The sequence below is a fragment of the Nerophis lumbriciformis genome, linkage group LG29 (genome assembly GCF_033978685.3).
Source record: "Nerophis lumbriciformis linkage group LG29, RoL_Nlum_v2.1, whole genome shotgun sequence".
Lineage (NCBI taxonomy): Eukaryota > Metazoa > Chordata > Actinopteri > Syngnathiformes > Syngnathidae > Nerophis > Nerophis lumbriciformis.
Window position 1 is genome coordinate 29,412,501 of NC_084576.2, and position 18,704 is coordinate 29,431,204.

At 37.8% G+C, this 18,704-nt stretch overlaps 1 protein-coding gene across 1 annotated transcript in view; it reads right to left on the reverse strand.

The window, feature by feature from the left end:
• Positions 1–18,704, reverse strand: part of LOC133571979 (DENN domain-containing protein 5B-like) — an 84,475-nt gene that overhangs the window by 37,710 nt on the left and 28,061 nt on the right. The window contains exons 5-6 of the mRNA XM_061924556.2: positions 10,080–10,580; positions 8,168–8,399 (exon numbers count right to left, since the gene is read on the reverse strand). Of these exons, the coding sequence (XP_061780540.1) occupies positions 8,168–8,399; positions 10,080–10,580 (733 nt within the window). The remainder of the gene's footprint in view (positions 1–8,167; positions 8,400–10,079; positions 10,581–18,704) is intronic.

Consider the following 18,704-nt stretch of genomic DNA (forward strand, 5'->3'; position numbering starts at 1 on the left):
ACACACACACACACACACACACACACACACACACACACACACACACACACACACACACATTCTTGTATTTCTTACATTTTTGAGACCTGAAAAATAGGCCTCCCCCTTTAGGACCACCCTTTCTAGATATACAAACCCCGTTTCCATATGAGTTGGGAAATTGTGTTAGATGTAAATATAAACAGAATACAATGATTTGCAAATCATTTTTAACCCATTTCATGGGTTCAAACTATACTATATATATATATATATATATATATATATATAAATAAAATCATATGATTTTATATATATATATATAAAATCATATGATTTTATTTGTATGTATATATATATATATATATATATATATATATATACATACAAATAAAATCATATGATTTTATATATATATATATATATATATATATATATATATATATATATATATATATATAAAATCATATATATACATACAAATAAAATCATATGATTTTATATATATATATATAAAATCATATGATTTTATATATATATATATATATATATATATATATATATATATATATATATATATATATATATATATATATCCGTATTTTCGGCACTATAAGGCGCACCTAAAAACCACACATTTTCTCAAAAGCTGACAGTGCGCCTTATAATCCGGTGCGCCTTATATATGGGTTAATATTAATATTAATTTTCATAAAGTTTCGGTCTCGCAACTACGGTAAACAGCCGCCATCTTTTTTCCCCGTAGAAGAAGAAGAAGCGCGCGGTGCATGCTGGGATATGTGACGTTTCATTTCCATTTGTGTGTTTATGTAAAGACCCCAAAATGGCTCCTATTAAGTGTGTTGTCTGTCTAATTATAAATAATGCAGACGAGGCGTGTTAACTGAGTTCTCAACGTTTACTCACAGCGTGCTCATAACCACATTCTAACTCCCAGCATACAACAACGCTTCTCAGGGCTACCGCGCATGCTCGTCACTATCGTTGCATGCTGGGTAGTGTAGTTGTTATATTTGCTAGCTCATAACATCACATTAAGAGACACGCTTACGCGCTTAATTCAATACTCGCCGTCATTCCGGGTGGATTGACAAAAGACCTCCAGCCGCTAGATATTGGTGTCAACAGGGCATTCGAAGCTAGACTGCTAACTGCGTGGGAACAGTGGATGACAGAAGGCGAACACACGTGACGTTCACCAAGACAGGGAGACAGCGCCAGACGACATACGCCACTATCTGCCAGTGGATCGTAAATGCCTGGGCTGATTCAGTCTCATCTGTGGTCCGAGCTTTCAGGAAGGCAGGAATTGTCACTGAACTAATAAACGGCAACGACACTGACTCCATTAATGACGACTTCGACGAGACGGAGCCGGCCATGTTGGATGCTGTATTCGCTCAACTGTTTAATTCGGACACTGAAGAGGAAGAATTCGAGGGATTTGTGAATGAGCTATAACTTCATAAAGTGAGCTTTACATTTTTATTTAGTGTGTTGTGTTGTGTGACATTAACGTTTGAGCAACGTTGAGTTATTGATATATTGTTATTGCTCTGCACTATTTCACGTGTTACTATATTGTGATTGCACGTTTGATTTACGTAACACGAGTAAATCAGTTGTTTATTCATTTTGGGAGTGAACGGAGTTGTCAGAACGCTGGTTTGTTATCTATTAATAAAGTTTGACTGACCTATCTGACTGTTTTGTTGACATAGGTGCGCCTTATAATCCGGTGCGCCTTATATATGAACAAAGTTTTGAAATATGCCATTCGTTGAAGGTGCGCCTTATAATCCGATGCGCCTTATAGTGCGGAAAATACGGTCCGTATATAAAATCATATGATTTTATATATATATATATATATATATATATATATATATATATAAAAAAAATCATATGATTTTTTATATATATATATATATATATAAGTATAAAAATTTCATTATTGTCTTTATTTGAACGAAAAATGTTTATTATTGCAATTTAGTCCTTAAATAAAATAGTGAACATACTAGACAACTTGTCTTTTAGTAGTAAGTAAACAAACAAAGGCTCCTAATTAGTCCGAACAAATTGTGTCATTTATCATTCTATTATATTGTCAACCTTATGAGGGACAAACTGTAAAAATTGATTGTTAATCTACTTGTTCATTTACTGTTAATATCTGCTTATTTTCTGTTTTTAACATGTTCTATCTACACTTCTGTTAAAATGTAATAATCACTTATTCTTCTCTTCTTTGATACTTTACATTAGTTTTGGATGATACCACACATTTAGGTATGGATGTGATACCAAGTAGTTACAGGATCATACATTGGTCATATTCAAAGTCCTCATGTGTCCAGGGACGTATTTACTGAGTTTATACACATAATATAAATTTAAATGTGTGATGCTAAAAATATCGATGTAATCATAGTAATATCGACTAGATACGCTATTGTACTTGGTATCATTACAGTGGATGTCAGGTGTAGGTCCACCCGTGGCATTTGTTTACATTCAGAATGACGGCGGTGAGCTATTGTATCTTCCTACGGTGTGTAGTAAAACATGTTTAGATTAGAGATGTCCGATAAATGCTTTAAAATGTAATATCGGACATTATCGGTATCGCTTTTTTATTATCTGTATCGTTTTTTTTGGTTTTTTTTTAATTAAATCAACATAAAAAACACAAGATACACTTACAATTAGTGCACCAACCCAAAAATCCTCCTCATTCACACAAAAGGGTTGTTTCTTTCTGTTATTAATATTCTGGTTCCTACATTATATATCAATATATATCAATACAGTCTGCAAGGGATACAGTCCGTAAGCACACATGATTGTCCACTAATAGTACTAACCTTTAACACTTCATTTTACTCATTTTCATTCAGTACTAGTTTCTATGTAACTGTTTTTATATTGTTTTACTTTCTTTTTTATTCAAGAAAATGTTTTTAATTTATTTATCTTATTTTATTTTATAATTTTTTTTTTTAAAAGGACCTTATCTTCACCATACCTGGTTGTCCAAATTAGGCATAATAATGTGTTCATTCCACGACTGTATATATTGGTATCGGTAATTAAGAGTTAAACAATATCGGAATATCGGCAAAAAAGCCATTATCGGACATCCCTAGTTTAGATATTCCTGGTCCTCCAGTGATAATGTTACTAGTAAGAAACTTACTTAATTTGTCGCCATGGAGACCAGGATTCATACTTGCCAACCTTGAGACCTCCGATTTCGGGAGGTGGGGCGTGGGGGCGTGGTGGGGCGTGGTCGGGATGGAGCGGGGCGTGGTTGGGGGCGTGGTTAAGAGGGGAGGAGTATATTGACAGTTAGAATTCACCAAGTCAAGTACTTCATACATATATATATATATATATATATATATATATATATATATATACACACACATATACATATATATATATATATATATATATACACATATACATATACATATATATACATATATACATATACATATATATACATATATACATATATATATATATATATATATATATATATATATATATATATATACATATACATATATATATACATATATATATATATATACATCCTGAAAATATGCAAACAAAACTGTGTTTAGATAATTAATACTTCAAACTTGCATAAATAAATATTAAGGAATATAACATAACTTGGCTTCTGAGAGTTTCAAAATGTAATAAATAAAATGCTAAAGTTGTTGATAAACAAGCAATTATTTTAATAATTAAATATGGTCATTTTAAATGAATTATTATGATAATTTAAAATCAATTATTTCAAATATGTTTATTTTAATGTATAATTCTATGGCTGGATGTAATAAGGAGTCACGAAAAAATAAAAATAAAATACAATTAATTTTGATGTTTTTAGCAAAATATAGTAAAAATGTATTTTTTAATTAATAAATATATTTATTTTTAGGTAAGATAAACATAATAATACAATTTATCTCTAGTCTGGATGATTTAGTTCTTGTCACCCTGTTGTCCTCCCGTCATGAAAAAAGGCTGTCCTCACTCAGGTCCGCATGGAGCTGGAGGGGGCGTGGCCTCCAGCTCCGGCTGAAAATCGGGAGATTTTCGGGAGAATATTTGTCCCGGGAGATTTTCGGGAAAAGGCGCTGAATTTCGGGAGTCTCCCGGAAAATTCGGGAGGGTTGGCAAGTGTGATATATATCAATACAGTCTGCAAGGGATACAGTCCGTAAGCACACATGATTGGTCCACTAATAGTACTAACCTTTAACAGTTAATTTGACTTATTTTCATTCATTACTAGTTTCTATGTAACTGTTTTTGTATTGTTTTACTTTCTTTTTTATTCAAGAAAATGTTTTTAATTTATTTATCTTATTTTATAATTTTTAATTTTTTTTTAAAGGACCTTATCTTCACCATACCTGGTTGTTCAAATTAGGCATAATAATGTGTTAATTCCACGACTGTATATATCGGTATCGGTGATTAAGAGTTAAACAATATCGGAATATCGGATATCGGCAAAAAAGCCATTATCGGACATCCCTAGTTTAGATATTCCTCGTCCTCCAGTGATAATGTTACTAGTAAGAAACTTAATTTGTCGCCATGGAGACCTGGATTAGTGATTTAGAAGTAGCTAAAACACTGCGAATTGCGGATGGATGTTAGCTGCTAGCTGGCCATGTCTTAAAGCACCTCTTCCTGAGGGTGTTTCAGTGTTATAACTCATACTTGCCAACCTTGAGACCTCCGATTTCGGGGGGTGGGGGGTGGGGGCAGGGGCGTGGTCGGGGGTGGGGTGGGGGGCGTGGTTAATATATATATATATATATATATATATATATATATATATATATATATATATATATATATATATAAGAAATACTTGACTTTCAGTGAATTCTAGCTATATATATATATATATATAAATAAAATAAATACTTGAATTTCAGTGTTCATTTACAAACTACAACTCACAAACACTTTAGAGTTAGGCTCCACCATCAGAATGTGTACTTAAACTTATAAAGATCACATGGATATTATTCAGTGAGTTGATTCACCAAAACTAACCTGTTATACAGGAGGAAAAAGCACACAGGACGTTTCAATTGTTCACAGACTGGTCGCGCTCATCAGTATGACAAGACACTTCCGGTCTGCAGGCGATAGCATTCAATTGGGAAGAAACGCCTTACTGCCCAATGTGAATACTGATAAATGTGTAATGACAGCGCCAAAAACGAATTCAAACCACAAAATAAAATAAATAAATCAACACAAAAATGTGACACATTATGGGTGGGTCACATATGCATGTACAGTAGATGGCAGTATTGTCCTGTTTAAAAGTGTCACAACATTGCTGTTTACGGCAGACGAACTGCTTTACGGTAGACACTGTTGTTGTGTGTTGTCAACACGTCACTCAGGTCCGCCTGAATTTCGGGAGTTTTTCGGGAGAAAATTTGCCCCGGGAGGTTTTCGGGAGAGGCGCTGAATTTCGGGAGTCTCCCGGAAAATCCGGGAGGGTTGGCAAGTATGTTATAACTTCACCTTTATCTTTACTTTTTACACCAAAAATGCGTCCGTTGTCCCTTTTCTGTCTACACACCAGAGGTGGGTAGTAACGCGCTACATTTACTCCGTTACATCTACTTGAGTAACTTTTGGGATTAATTGTACTTCTAAGAGTAGTTTTAATGCAACATACTTTTACTTTTACTTGAGTATATTTATAGAGAAGAAACGCTACTTTTACTCCGCTACTTTTATCTACATTCAGCTCGCTACTCGCTACTAATTTTTATCCATCTGTTAATGCACGCTTTGTTTGTTTTGGTCTGTCAGACAGACCTTCATAGTGCCTGCGTTTCAACAAATACAGTCACTGGTGACGATCACTCCGTTCCACCAATCAGATGCAGTCACTGGTGACGTTGGACCAATCAAACAGAGCCATGGGTCACATGACCTGACTTAAACAAATTGAAAAACTTATTCGGGTGTTACCATTTAGTGGTCATTTGTACGGAATATGTACTGTCCTGTGCAATCTAATAATAAAAGTTCCAATCAATCAAAAGTGTGAAGGAAAAAAGACCCTTTTTTATTTCAACCGTACATCCCGTCAAAAGCCTAAAGACTGACTGCACAGTTCCTGTCTTCACAATAAAAGTGCCGCTCCATCGCGCCTGCGCTTTCAAAATAAGAGTCTCCGAAAGCCAGCGCAAACAAGCTAGCAAGCTACGGAGTTTGCCGCCAATGTATTTCTTGTAAAGTGTATAAAAACGAATATGGAAGCTGGACAAATAAGATGCCAAAAACCAACCACTTTCATGTGGTATTAGACAGAAAGGAGGAACTTTTTTTCTCCTCTATTTGAAAACGTGGACGTTATCAGCACTACTGTCTGATTACAATCAATGCAAGTCATCAGAATCAGGTAATACACCAACTTATATTCTTGTCAACATGAAAGAAAGGAATCTATATGTGTTAAACATGCATGTATATTCATTAAAACACCTTTAACATGCAAACAAAAACGGCAAAATAAATAAATATAAATGATATACTGTATATATCAATGTTTGTATGTATGTGTATATATATATATATATATATATATATATATATATATATATATATATATATATATACATACATATATATATATATATATATACACACACACACACAGGTAAAAGCCAGTAAATTAGAATATTTTGAAAAACTTGATTTATTTCAGTAATTGCATTCAAAAGGTGTAACTTGTACATTATATTTATTCATTGCACACAGACTGATGCATTCAAATGTTTATTTCATTTAATTTTGATGATTTGAAGTGGCAACAAATGAAAATCTAAAATTCCGTGTGTCACAAAATTACAATATTACTTAAGGCTAATACAAAAAAGGGATTTTTAGAAATGTTGGCCAACTGAAAAGTATGAAAATGAAAAATATGAGCATGTACAATACTCAATACTTGGTTGGAGCTCCTTTTGCCTCAATTACTGCGTTAATGCGGCGTGGCATGGAGTCGATGAGTTTCTGGCACTGCTCAGGTGTTATGAGAGCCCAGGTTGCTCTGATAGTGGCCTTCAACTCTTCTGCGTTTTTGGGTCTGGCATTCTGCATCTTCCTTTTCACAATACCCCACAGATTTTCTATGGGGCTAAGGTCAGGGGAGTTGGCGGGCCAATTTAGAACAGAAATACCATGGTCCGTAAACCAGGCACGGGTAGATTTTGCGCTGTGTGCAGGCGCCAAGTCCTGTTGGAACTTGAAATCTCCATCTCCATAGAGCAGGTCAGCAGCAGGAAGCATGAAGTGCTCTAAAACTTGCTGGTAGACGGCTGCGTTGACCCTGGATCTCAGGAAACAGAGTGGACCGACACCAGCAGATGACATGGCACCCCAAACCATCACTGATGGTGGAAACTTTACACTAGACTTCAGGCAACGTGGATCCTGTGCCTCTCCTGTCTTCCTCCAGACTCTGGGACCTTGATTTCCAAAGGAAATGCAAAATTTGCATGGTTGGGTGATGGTTTGGGGTGCCATGTCATCTGCTGGTGTCGGTCCACTCTGTTTCCTGAGATCCAGGGTCAACGCAGCCGTCTACCAGCAAGTTTTAGAGCACTTCATGCTTCCTGCTGCTGACCTGCTCTATGGAGATGGAGATTTCAAGTTCCAACAGGACTTAGAATTTACTGGCTTTTACCTGTATATATATATATATAATATGTGTGTGTATGTTGCTCATCAGTTACTCAGTACTTGAATAGTTTTTTCACAACATACTTTTTACTTTTACTCAAGTAAATATTTGGGTGACTACTCCTTACTTTTACTTGAGTAATAAATCTCTAAAGTAACAGTACTCTTACTTGAGTACAATTTCTGGCTACTCTACCCACCTCTGCTACACACTGTGTCTGCTTGTAAGTACTCTGTGTGTGTGTGCGCTGCCCAACATGCTCCTCTGCTCGTAAAACCAGCAATGTCACGACGCGCCGTCATGACATTATTCATTAGTATCACATACTTTACGAGTACCGGTATACCGTACAACTCTAATATATATAGGACGCGTGAGCACAAGCGTGCACCTTATATGGAACGTTGCTTGGGAGTGTACCTGACTCAAAGAGCGTGGGGCCCGCCCCGCAGCGGGTGTTGCGGCCCTCCGCCCGGTCCGCGTCGCACAGCCGCTCCGTCTCCAGGCGGCTGTCAAAGAGCTGCTGCAGCGGCTCCCGGTCGGCCCAGCGAGACATCACCTTGCCGTCCACAAAGGACGAAAACATGGACGTCTCCAGGAAGCGGGACAGGAAGCGCAAGTGGGCCGTGGGCTGAGCTGAGAGGAAAGAACCCTATAGAAGAAATAGTTTGATTAGATGCTGTTTGTTGTTGCTTCTTTTACTATTCTTTTTATTTTGTATATTCCAGAAAACATCTTCCACTAGTTTTTTTAATAAATAAATCACCCGCTTGAATATTCCCTCTTCTCTTCTCCGACTCTCTCGTCATCATTTGTGCTGTCTGTTGTGATTTCACTCCTTGGTTCCATGACCCACCCTATCTTGCCTCTGATTGGCCTGTCCCTAATGTTTTGCCCTAATCTTAACCAATGGTGACTCATCAGATTAAACAACAACCAATCATGGATGTTCTTATACGTAAACCAACCAATCATCATGGATGTTTGTTGCTTCACTACTGAGCTTCCATTTTTAAAGGGGAACATTATCACCAGACCTATGTAAGCGTCAATATATACCTTGATGTTGCAGAAAAAAGACCATCTATTTTTTTAACCGATTTCCGAACTCTAAATGGGTGAATTTTGGCGAATTAAACGCCTTTCTGTAATTCGCTCTCACAGCGATGACGTCACGTTGTGACGTCACATCGGGAAGCAATCCGCCATTTTCTCAAACACCGAGTCAAATCAGCTTATTATTTATACACCTATAGTGATCACAGAGACAGGTTGTTTTTGTGTTACTGTATGTATTTGTTTTTCTGAAAAATCCCACTTAATATACTTTGGGTAACAACAGCCAATATTTTATTTTTTAATTTTTTTAGGTGGGTAACAGTCAATATTTATTTATTTATTTTTTATAAAATCAAAGTGAGCTTTTGTTAAACCAAATATTGTGTTTTTTTCCATATACAACAACCTATCTGGATTCGATAAGAGAATCGATAAGGAATCGGTTCGATAAGAGGATTCGATACTGGGCTCGAACTCGATAATTTCTTATCAAACATCATCCCTACTCACAACCTACCGATCTCAGGGCAGACACTCTAACCACGAGGCCACTGAGTAGGTAAAAACAATGTTGTTCCCTTACTGTGCTAATAAAAAACCCAATTGTCGCACCTCTATTGGGCTCGAACTCGATAATTTCTTATCAAACATCATCCCTACTCACAACCTACCGATCTCAGGGCAGACACTCTAACCACGAGGCCACTGAGTAGGTAAAAACAATGTTGTTCCCTTACTGTACTAATAAAAAACCCAATTGTCGCACCTCTATTGGGCTCGAACTCGATAATTTCTTATCAAACATCATCCCTACTCACAACCTACCGATCTCAGGGCAGACACCCTAACCACGAGGCCACTGAGTAGGTAAAAACAATGTTGTTCCCTTACTGTACTAATAAAAAACCCAATTGTCGCACCTCTATTGGGCTCGAACTCGATAATTTCTTATCAAACATCATCCCTACTCACAACCTACCGATCTCAGGGCAGACACTCTAACCACGAGGCCACTGAGTAGGTAAAAACAATGTTGTTCCCTTACTGTACTAATAAAAAACCCAATTGTCGCACCTCTACTTGCGGCCAATTAGTCAAATGAGGTGCACAAAAAGAGGAGCTGCGCTTAGTGCCAAACCTTGTAAAGGTTTATGTTTGACAGTAATCCAAAGCTCTGTGATCACCTCCTGGCAGGTGCTGTCTGCACCTTTCACTTGGACCAGGAAGAGGAACAACGTTCTTTGACAATAGAAGAAGAAAACATTCCAAGTACCTTGTCGAAGCTGAACGTCCCCTCCCGGTTGCTCAGCCAGGAATCCAGATCAAACGCGCCGTGGATGACAAACTCCTCGTAGCGACCAAAGATGGCGGCAAAGCGCCCGGCCAACACCTCCCTCAGCTGAATGTTCATCTTCGCCGTGCTCAGCGTTTCCTCCTCCTCCTCCCAAACGCGCCCCAGCGTCTTGCCGCCGCCGCCGCCGCCCGCCGTCTTGTCCGCGCCACACCTCCAAGCCAGAGCTTGCAGCCTCTCCAGGACCTCCAGCTCGTCGCCTGCCAGGTTGCCGTTGCGCCGGTCCTCCATCAGGTCCTCCAGGCTGCTCAGAGGAGGAGAGGCGCCGGAGGCCTTTTGGACGGTGCCTCCCTGCGGGGGGAGCCCAAAACGCTGCAGGATCTCGCTCAGGTCTTTCGCGAGCTCGGTTTGGTCCGGAAAGCCGGGGAGACCCTCGGGAGCGTCCACGCAGCGGTTGTCGATGTCCACGAAGCAAAGGTTGGCCTGTGCGGGAGCGAGAAGCAAAGTAGTGAAGTAGACTTCTCATCACATCAGAATTAACGCACTTTTTCTGTCTTTTTACCAGTGACGTGCGGTGAGGTTGATGGCTGGTGACGCACTGACTTCATCACAGTCAGATTTACAAACTTATGAACCCTAAAGAGTATCTTATTCACCATTTGATTGGCAGCAGTTAACGGGTTTTGTCTAAAAGTTCATACCAGCATTCTTCCCTGCTTGGCACTCAGCATCAAGGGTTGGAATTGGGGGTTAAATCACCAAAAATTATTCCTGGGCGCGGCGCTGCTGCTGCCCACTGCTCCCCTCACATCCCAGGGGGTGATCAAGGGGATGGGTCAAATGCAGAGGACACATTTCATTACACCTAGTGTGTGTGTGACAATCATTGGTACTTTAACTTAAGTTTAACTTTACACATACAAACTGTAGCACACAAAAAAGCACATTTTGTCATGTCTGTGTAATCATGTTTTGTTTTAAGTCATGTTTTGTTTAGTTTCTGGCTTTTCACTCCCTTGTCTTGTTTGCATGATTACCCATTAGTTTCACCTGTTCCACGTTTGGACTCATTGTGCACTCTTGTTTGTCACCATAGCAACCATTAGTTTTCACCTGTCACGTCACGCACCTGTTTCACGTTTTGAGTCACGCACCTGTTTTCGTTAATCATGTCTGTGTTATTTAAGCTATTCATTTTCTGTTGTTCGTCCTGACGACCTCACCACATTTATGCTCTGTCCATGCCTGATACTTCTTTCCATGTCCATTCTTCATGCAACTATTTTTGTCCAAGCCAAGTAAGTTTTTGTTCCATGTTTATAGTCTTTTTGGTTTCATAGTTTGTTCTCCGCCATTGTGCGTGTTTTTCGTTTGTACTTTTTTGCTATAGTCTTTTGGTTTCATAGTTTATTCTCCGCCACTGTGCGCGCTTTTCGTTTGCACTTTTTTTTAATATAATAAATAAATCATGTACCTTCATTCCCGTCTCGCCCGTGCCAACTTTCCGTTGCATCCCGGAAAAGCAAACACCCAAGACCAAGTCATGACACATTTAATTTAAAAAAAACGTTATTATGGTCTTACCTTTACTTATAAAATAAGTCCATGCGCCGCTGTTGTGCTGGATTAATGCACCCCCTGACGAGAGTGTTATATCAACTAAAGCCCTCACTTCAACTTTCCACGTGCAAGATTGAATCTATTTAAAAAAGTGTAACCGAGGGTTTATAAATGTCGCCTATACTGTATGAAACTACAAAATAACAAACACGGAGGCTCCAGTTTACACGAGGACCACTTTATTTACCTTCTTTCAAAAACTTCCGCTCCACTCCGCTCTTAGCGCCTTCAAAATAAGAGCTCAAGGCATATACTGTATAACAGCGCATAACAGGAACTTAACATCACAAAGAGGAAAGCCCATGAAAATAGGTTACAAAAGTTATTTAATAAGAAGCCAAAAAGTGCAAAAACAATAATGTTCGTGTTGGAGGAGTTGTGAATTAGGTACACCTGCAGTCTCCAGGTGTACCTAATGTTGTGGCCCTGCAGTCATTCACAACTCCTCCAACACGGAACGTTATTGTTTTTGCACTTTTTGGCTTCTTATGAAATAACTTTTTAAAATAGATTCAATCTTGCACGTGGAAAGTTTAAGTGTGGGCTTTAGTTGATATAACAATTCTACGGCGGGGGTGCAGGAGGCGAGCCTCAGCCAGTGCGTCTTTTGCAGCCGTTTTATGATCGCTCAGCACAAGAAATACTTTAAACACATACAGTTGTTGACAAAATACACTGTACATTATATACCTCAGCTAACTAAACTATGGAAATGTATAATATAATTCATATAGCAAAACGGTCTCACTGCACAGCAGGCCAGCAGTTAGCTGAGTCATTGCGCAATCCATGTTGAGGCACTGAGTGACGTGCCTCAACTGGCTGCTGTTCACCGCACCGTCTCTTCTCAGTATTTGAACGGCAAATGTGAAAATTCAGCGATTTTAAATAAAAATAATCTAAAACGGGTGAAGTTAAATGGAAAATAACTTTATAGTATAATCACTGGATACATATAACAATTTAATAATTTTTTTTTCTTTTTACATTTTTTTTCTTTCCATGATGGCAGGTGAGGCCCCGCCTCACCTGCCTCTAGTGACTGCACGTCACTGCTTTTTACGCATTGAAATCAGAAAGGACGCGAAATTCCGAATTTTTTAAATCGATTAGTACCGTATTTTTCGGACTATAAGTTCATAGTTTGGCCGGGGGTGCGACTTATACTCAGGAGCGACTTATGTGTGAAATGATTAACACATTATAATATAATTTATCTCATTCACGTAAGAGACTAGACGTATAAGATTTCATGGGATTTAGCGATTAGGAGTGACAGATTGTTTGGTAAACGTATAGCATGTTCTATATGTTATAGTTATTTGAATGACTCTTACCATAATATGTTACGTTAACATACCAGTTGGTTATTTATGCCTCATATAACGTACACTTATTCAGCCTGTTGTTCACTATTCTTGATTTATTTTAAATTGCCTTTCAAACGTCTATTCTTGCTGTTGGCTTTTATCAAATATATTTCCCCCAAAAATGCGACTTATATATGTTTTCCCCCTTCTTTATTATGCATTTTCGGCAGGTGCGACTTATACTCCGGTGCGACTTATACTCCGAAAAATACGGTAGTTCCAAAATGAAAGCGGCTAACGCAGGCCTGGGCAATTATTTTGACTCGGGGGGCCTAATTTAGAGAAAAAAATGTGTCTGGGGGCCGGTATATCTATTTTTAGGAAAACTAGTATAAAACCTCACAATAAAGTCTGATTGAATGCTAAAAAATGTATGACAGACCGCCTTAAAAACGGAATGGAAATTTAAAATTTTCTATGAACGATAAAACCCTGAATATTGAGAACATATGACTGTCACACCCCCTCTCAATCCACATATTTTACAATCAAGCCAAATGCAACAAACACAGTGAAATTTGAACGCGAAGGGCCCCCCGCAACCCCGAAGGGAATAAGCGGTAGAAAATGGATGAATGGATGGGTAAAAAAACAAAAAACATCTACAATCTGATATATTTTATACATCACTAAGCTTTAGAACTTTCTTGTAAAAATCTCCTTCTGCGTCTGTCCCTGGCACTCGCTTTTCAGGCTCTGGAAACACTCTGAAAATACTAAAAATACTATTAAAAATAAACAAAAACATAACAAAAGTGGAATAAAAAAAGCTGACAGGTGAAATGTACCGTATTTTTTGGACTATAAGTCGCAGTTTTTTTCATAGGTTGGCCGGGGGTGCGACTTATACTCAGGAGCGACTTATACTCCGAAAAATACGGTAGTTCCGAGATGAAAGCGGCTAACGCAGGCCTGGGCAATTATTTTGACTCGGGGGGCCAAATTTAGAGAGAAAAAAATGTGTCTGGGGGCCGGTATATCTATTTTTAGGAAAACTAATATAAAACCTCACAATAAAGTCTGATTGAATGCTAAAAAATGTATGACAGACCGCCTTAAAAACGGAATGGAATTTTAAAGTTTTCTATGAACAATAAAACCCTGAATATTGAGAACAAATGAATGTCACACCCCCTGTCAATCGACATATTTTACAATCAAGCCAAATGCAACAAACAGTGAAATTTGAACGCGAAGGGTAAAAAAACAAAAAACATCTACAATCTGATATATTTTATACATCACTAAACTTTAGAACTTTCTCGTAAAAATCTCCTTCTGCGTCTGTCCCTGGCACTCGCTTTTCAGGCTCTGGAAACACTCTGAAAATACTATTAAAAATAAACAAAAACATAACAAAAGTGGAATAAAAAAAGCTTACAGGTGAAATTTGCAATGTTGACTAATACAACAAAGCTGTTTTTTTTTTTCTTTAAAACTGTCATTCGTCAGTCTACCCCAGGGCAGCTGTGGCTACGAAAGTAGCTTACCACCGCCAGGTGTGAATGAATAATGGCTTCTCACTTCTTTGTGAAGCGCTTTGAGTGTCTAGAAAAGCGCTAAATCAGGGGTGTCAAACTCAAATACAGAGTGGGCCAAAATGTAAAAGTGAACAAAGCCGCGGGCCAAGGTTGAACAAATGAACCTTTTAATAGGGACCCAAACAAGTTTTGCATTGAATATTGAACAAGCAAGGCTTATAGAACTTTATAGTGACATGCAAAATCGAGTTTCAAATAATAATAATAATTAAAAAACATCAATGGCATATCAAATACAAGTTAAATAAAAATGTAATGCCTCTTTTCTATTTGCAGCCTTCTCAGGTAAATATCAACATTAACTTTTTCCACAGGCTAATAATAAATTTGAAAATAAAATAACAATAATGAATGAATCAAACATTCGAGCCTTGAAGTAGCGAGAGAAAGTGCATGAATAAAACGTTAATTATTGCTCAGTTTGCTACACTGATTTGCTTTAACACTGAATATGGAACAAGCAGCGCTTATATAACTTAATAGTGCAAAATCAACTTTCAAAAAACAAACGAAATAACATCAATGGTATATTAAATAAAATGTAAATAAAAAATGTTATGCCTCGTTTTTATTAGCAGCCTTCTGAGATAAATATCAAAATTAACTTGGTGGGCGGGTGCAGAGTTGGGGGGGCGGGGTTTTGTTGTAGCGGGGGGAAATATTGTAGCATCCCGGAAGAGTTAGTGCTGCAAGGGGTTCTGGGTATTTGTTCTGTTGTGTTACGTTGCGGATGTTCTCCCGAAATGTGTTTGTCATTCTTGTTTGGTGTGGGTTCACAGTGTGGCCATACTTGAAACCTCCGATTTCGGGAGGTGGGGGGCGTGGTCGGGGCGGGGGGGCGTGGTTGGGGGCGTGGCTAAGAGGGGATAAGTATATTTACAGCTAGAATTCACCAAGTCAAGTATTTCATATATATATATATATATAAATATATATATATATATATATATATATATATATATATATATATATATATATATATATATATAAGAAATACTTGACTTTCAGTGAATTCTAGCTATATATATATATATATATATAGTTATTTTATTATATTTATATTTTTATATATATATATATATATATATATATATATATATATATATATATATATATATATATAAATAAAAGAAATACTTGAATTTCAGTGTTCATTTATTTACACATATCCACACTCATCTACTCATTGTTGAGTTAAGGGTTGAATTGTCCGTCCTTGTTCTATTCTCTGTCACTATTTTTCTAACCATGCTGAACACCCTTTCGCAAAACTGAATCTCTGAAGACAATATAAAAATCTGTGTTAAAGATGTACAAATACTGTTTGTATAATAAGCATGTTATTGTTTACAAATGAGGGTTAAGAGTTCAGTACTAAAAAAAAAAAAAGTGGCTTAAGTACAGTTTTTTAATTGAGCTGCTGCATTTTTTTGGTTGGGTTGTTTATTTATTTTGAGTAACTTCTACATTTCTAAAAAGGGAGGAATGTAATAGAGTGATCTATGTTTGTCTGTTGCCATCTCCTGGTGAATGTTGGCTATAGCGTACTGGGGTTACTTTTTGGTTGGCCAACGATTTACGTGGTGTTGCGCACCTAACGTCAAGTGTGTGAGTCTGTTCTGAAGTCTACAGTAAAGAGAGGTACTTCATCACCTCGCCTGGTTATTGCCTCCAACTCAATATATTACAACAACATTGCGGTTTACGGCAGACGAACTGCTTTACGGTAGACGAAAACGTGACTGCTGTTGTTGTGTGTTGTCGCCGCGCTGGGAGGACGTTAATGAAACTGCCTAACAATAAACCCACATAAGAAACCAAGAACTCGCCCTCGATCATTCTACAGTTATAACGTGTTTGGGCAGGCATGCTGTTTATATTGTGGGAAAGCAGACGTGAATACAGGCTGTTGACACGTCACTCAGGTCCGCATGAAGCTGGAGGGGGCGTGGCTTCCAGCTCCGCCTGAATTTCAGGAGGTTTTCGGGAGAAAATTTGTCCCGGGAGGTTTTCGGGAGAGGCGCTGAATTTCGGGAGTCTCCCGGAAAATCCGGGGAGGGTTGGCAAGTACGAGTGTGGCGCATATTTGTAACAGTGTTAAAGTTGTTTATACAACCACCCTCAGTGTGACCTGTATGGCTGTTGACCAAATATGCCTTGCATTCACTTGTGTGTGAGTAAAAGCCGCGTATATTATGTGAGTGGGCCGGCACGCTGTTTGTAGAGGTTGTAGAGCATACTTGCCAACCCTCCCGGATTTTCCGGGAGACTCCCGAAATTCAGCGCCTCTCCCGAAAACCTCCCGGGACAAAATTTCTCCCGAAAATCTCCCGAAATTCAGGCGGACTCAGGTCCTCCACAATATAAAAAAGCGTACCTGCCCAATGACGTTATAACTGTAGAATGATGGAGGGCGAGTTCTTGGTTTCTTATGTGGGTTTATTGTTAGGCAGTTTCATTAACGTCCTCCCAGCGCGGCAACAACACACAACAACACTTTTTTGTATACCATAAAGCAGTTCGTCTGCCGTAAACAGCAATGTTGTGACACTCTTAAACCGGACAATACTGCCATCTAGTGCATTTGATGAAAGCACTTTTGTGCGTGCCACACAGCAATGCATCATCAGAGAGGGTGTTCAGCATGGTTCGAAAAATAGTGACAGAGAATAGAACAAGGATGGACAATTCAACCCTTAACTCAACAATGAGTAGATGAGTGTTCTGTGTGTGTATATGTGTAAATAAATGAACACTGAAATTCAAGTATTTATTTTATATATATATATATATATATACATACCTGCCAACTTTTGAAATCATAAAAACCTAGTAGCCAGGGTCCAAGGGCCGCAGGCCCCGGTAGGTCCAGGACAAAGTCCTGGTGGGGGGTTCCTTCGCCCCCCGACGTAAAATGATTATTAGCATTCAGACAAGTTAAAATGTTGCTAAAACCATCACTTTTCTATCAGTCACAGTGACTTTTCAAAACAAAAATATTACAGCAAAAATCATATGGGTTGATTGACATGTTTATTCTGTAAGCTAACTTCAATAGTTTGAAATTATTTTGACAGTTAATGCCAGTTATCCTGTCAACCTTTCACAAGACTTCAATTTGTTAATTGAAAGTATAAACAGTATAAACACTTTTTACAGTAAACAAATGGTAAAACAGTACTAAACAATTCCATTTAAAAAAAAATTGGTGTCATTATTAACTTTCTGTCCAAGCTTGTATAATCTACTGCCTTGTTCAATTGTAAAAAATATTCTGTGCCTAAAATTCACATTTCTATCACAATTATCATACTGTAAACATGGTAAGCTAACTTCATTAAAATGAATAGTCCTGTCAATAGCATGGAATTACAATTCAAATGTAGTTTTTTTGTTAGCCTTTCAAAAGAATTCAAAATATGAAAAATTAATGAAAATTAATTTAAGCCATCAGACACTTGAAAAGTGGCACATCACATCTCTAATGTAATCATTTGAACTTTTCAACAGAAATAGCACTGCAAAAATATTAAGGACATACTTCTGTATTTTGGTAGTTATGCTGTCAACATTTAACAAGATTTCTTCAACTTGGACTTGAAAGCATAAATAGTATAAACACTTTTAACAGTATAACAGTACTAAACAATTCCAATAGATAACATTGGTGTCATTACCTTTTTGTTTGCTCAATTATTGCCTCCGTAAATAAAACTTCGGCATTTATCACATCCAAAGAATCTGTTTGGGCGACGAAAAACGTTGAAAGTTTTCCACTTGTATCGCTAGCAACGGCATGAGACTTGTGTTTTTTTGTCCCAACGTGGTCTTTTACATCGCTAATTCCTCCGTGTCCCATCGAAAAATCTTGTCTGCACAAGGTGCAATTCGCGTAGTTTTCACCCTTTTTGGAACGGATAATTATCCCCGGATAGGCTTTTGAATATTCTTCACGGAATGACTGCAGTTTTCTTTTCGGTTTAAGACTCGTTTGCGATTTTTCTCCGGCTGATTCCATGATCGTTCGCTCGTTTGGAAACAATGGCAACTGGAGCCTCGCGCATGGCATTCGGAAT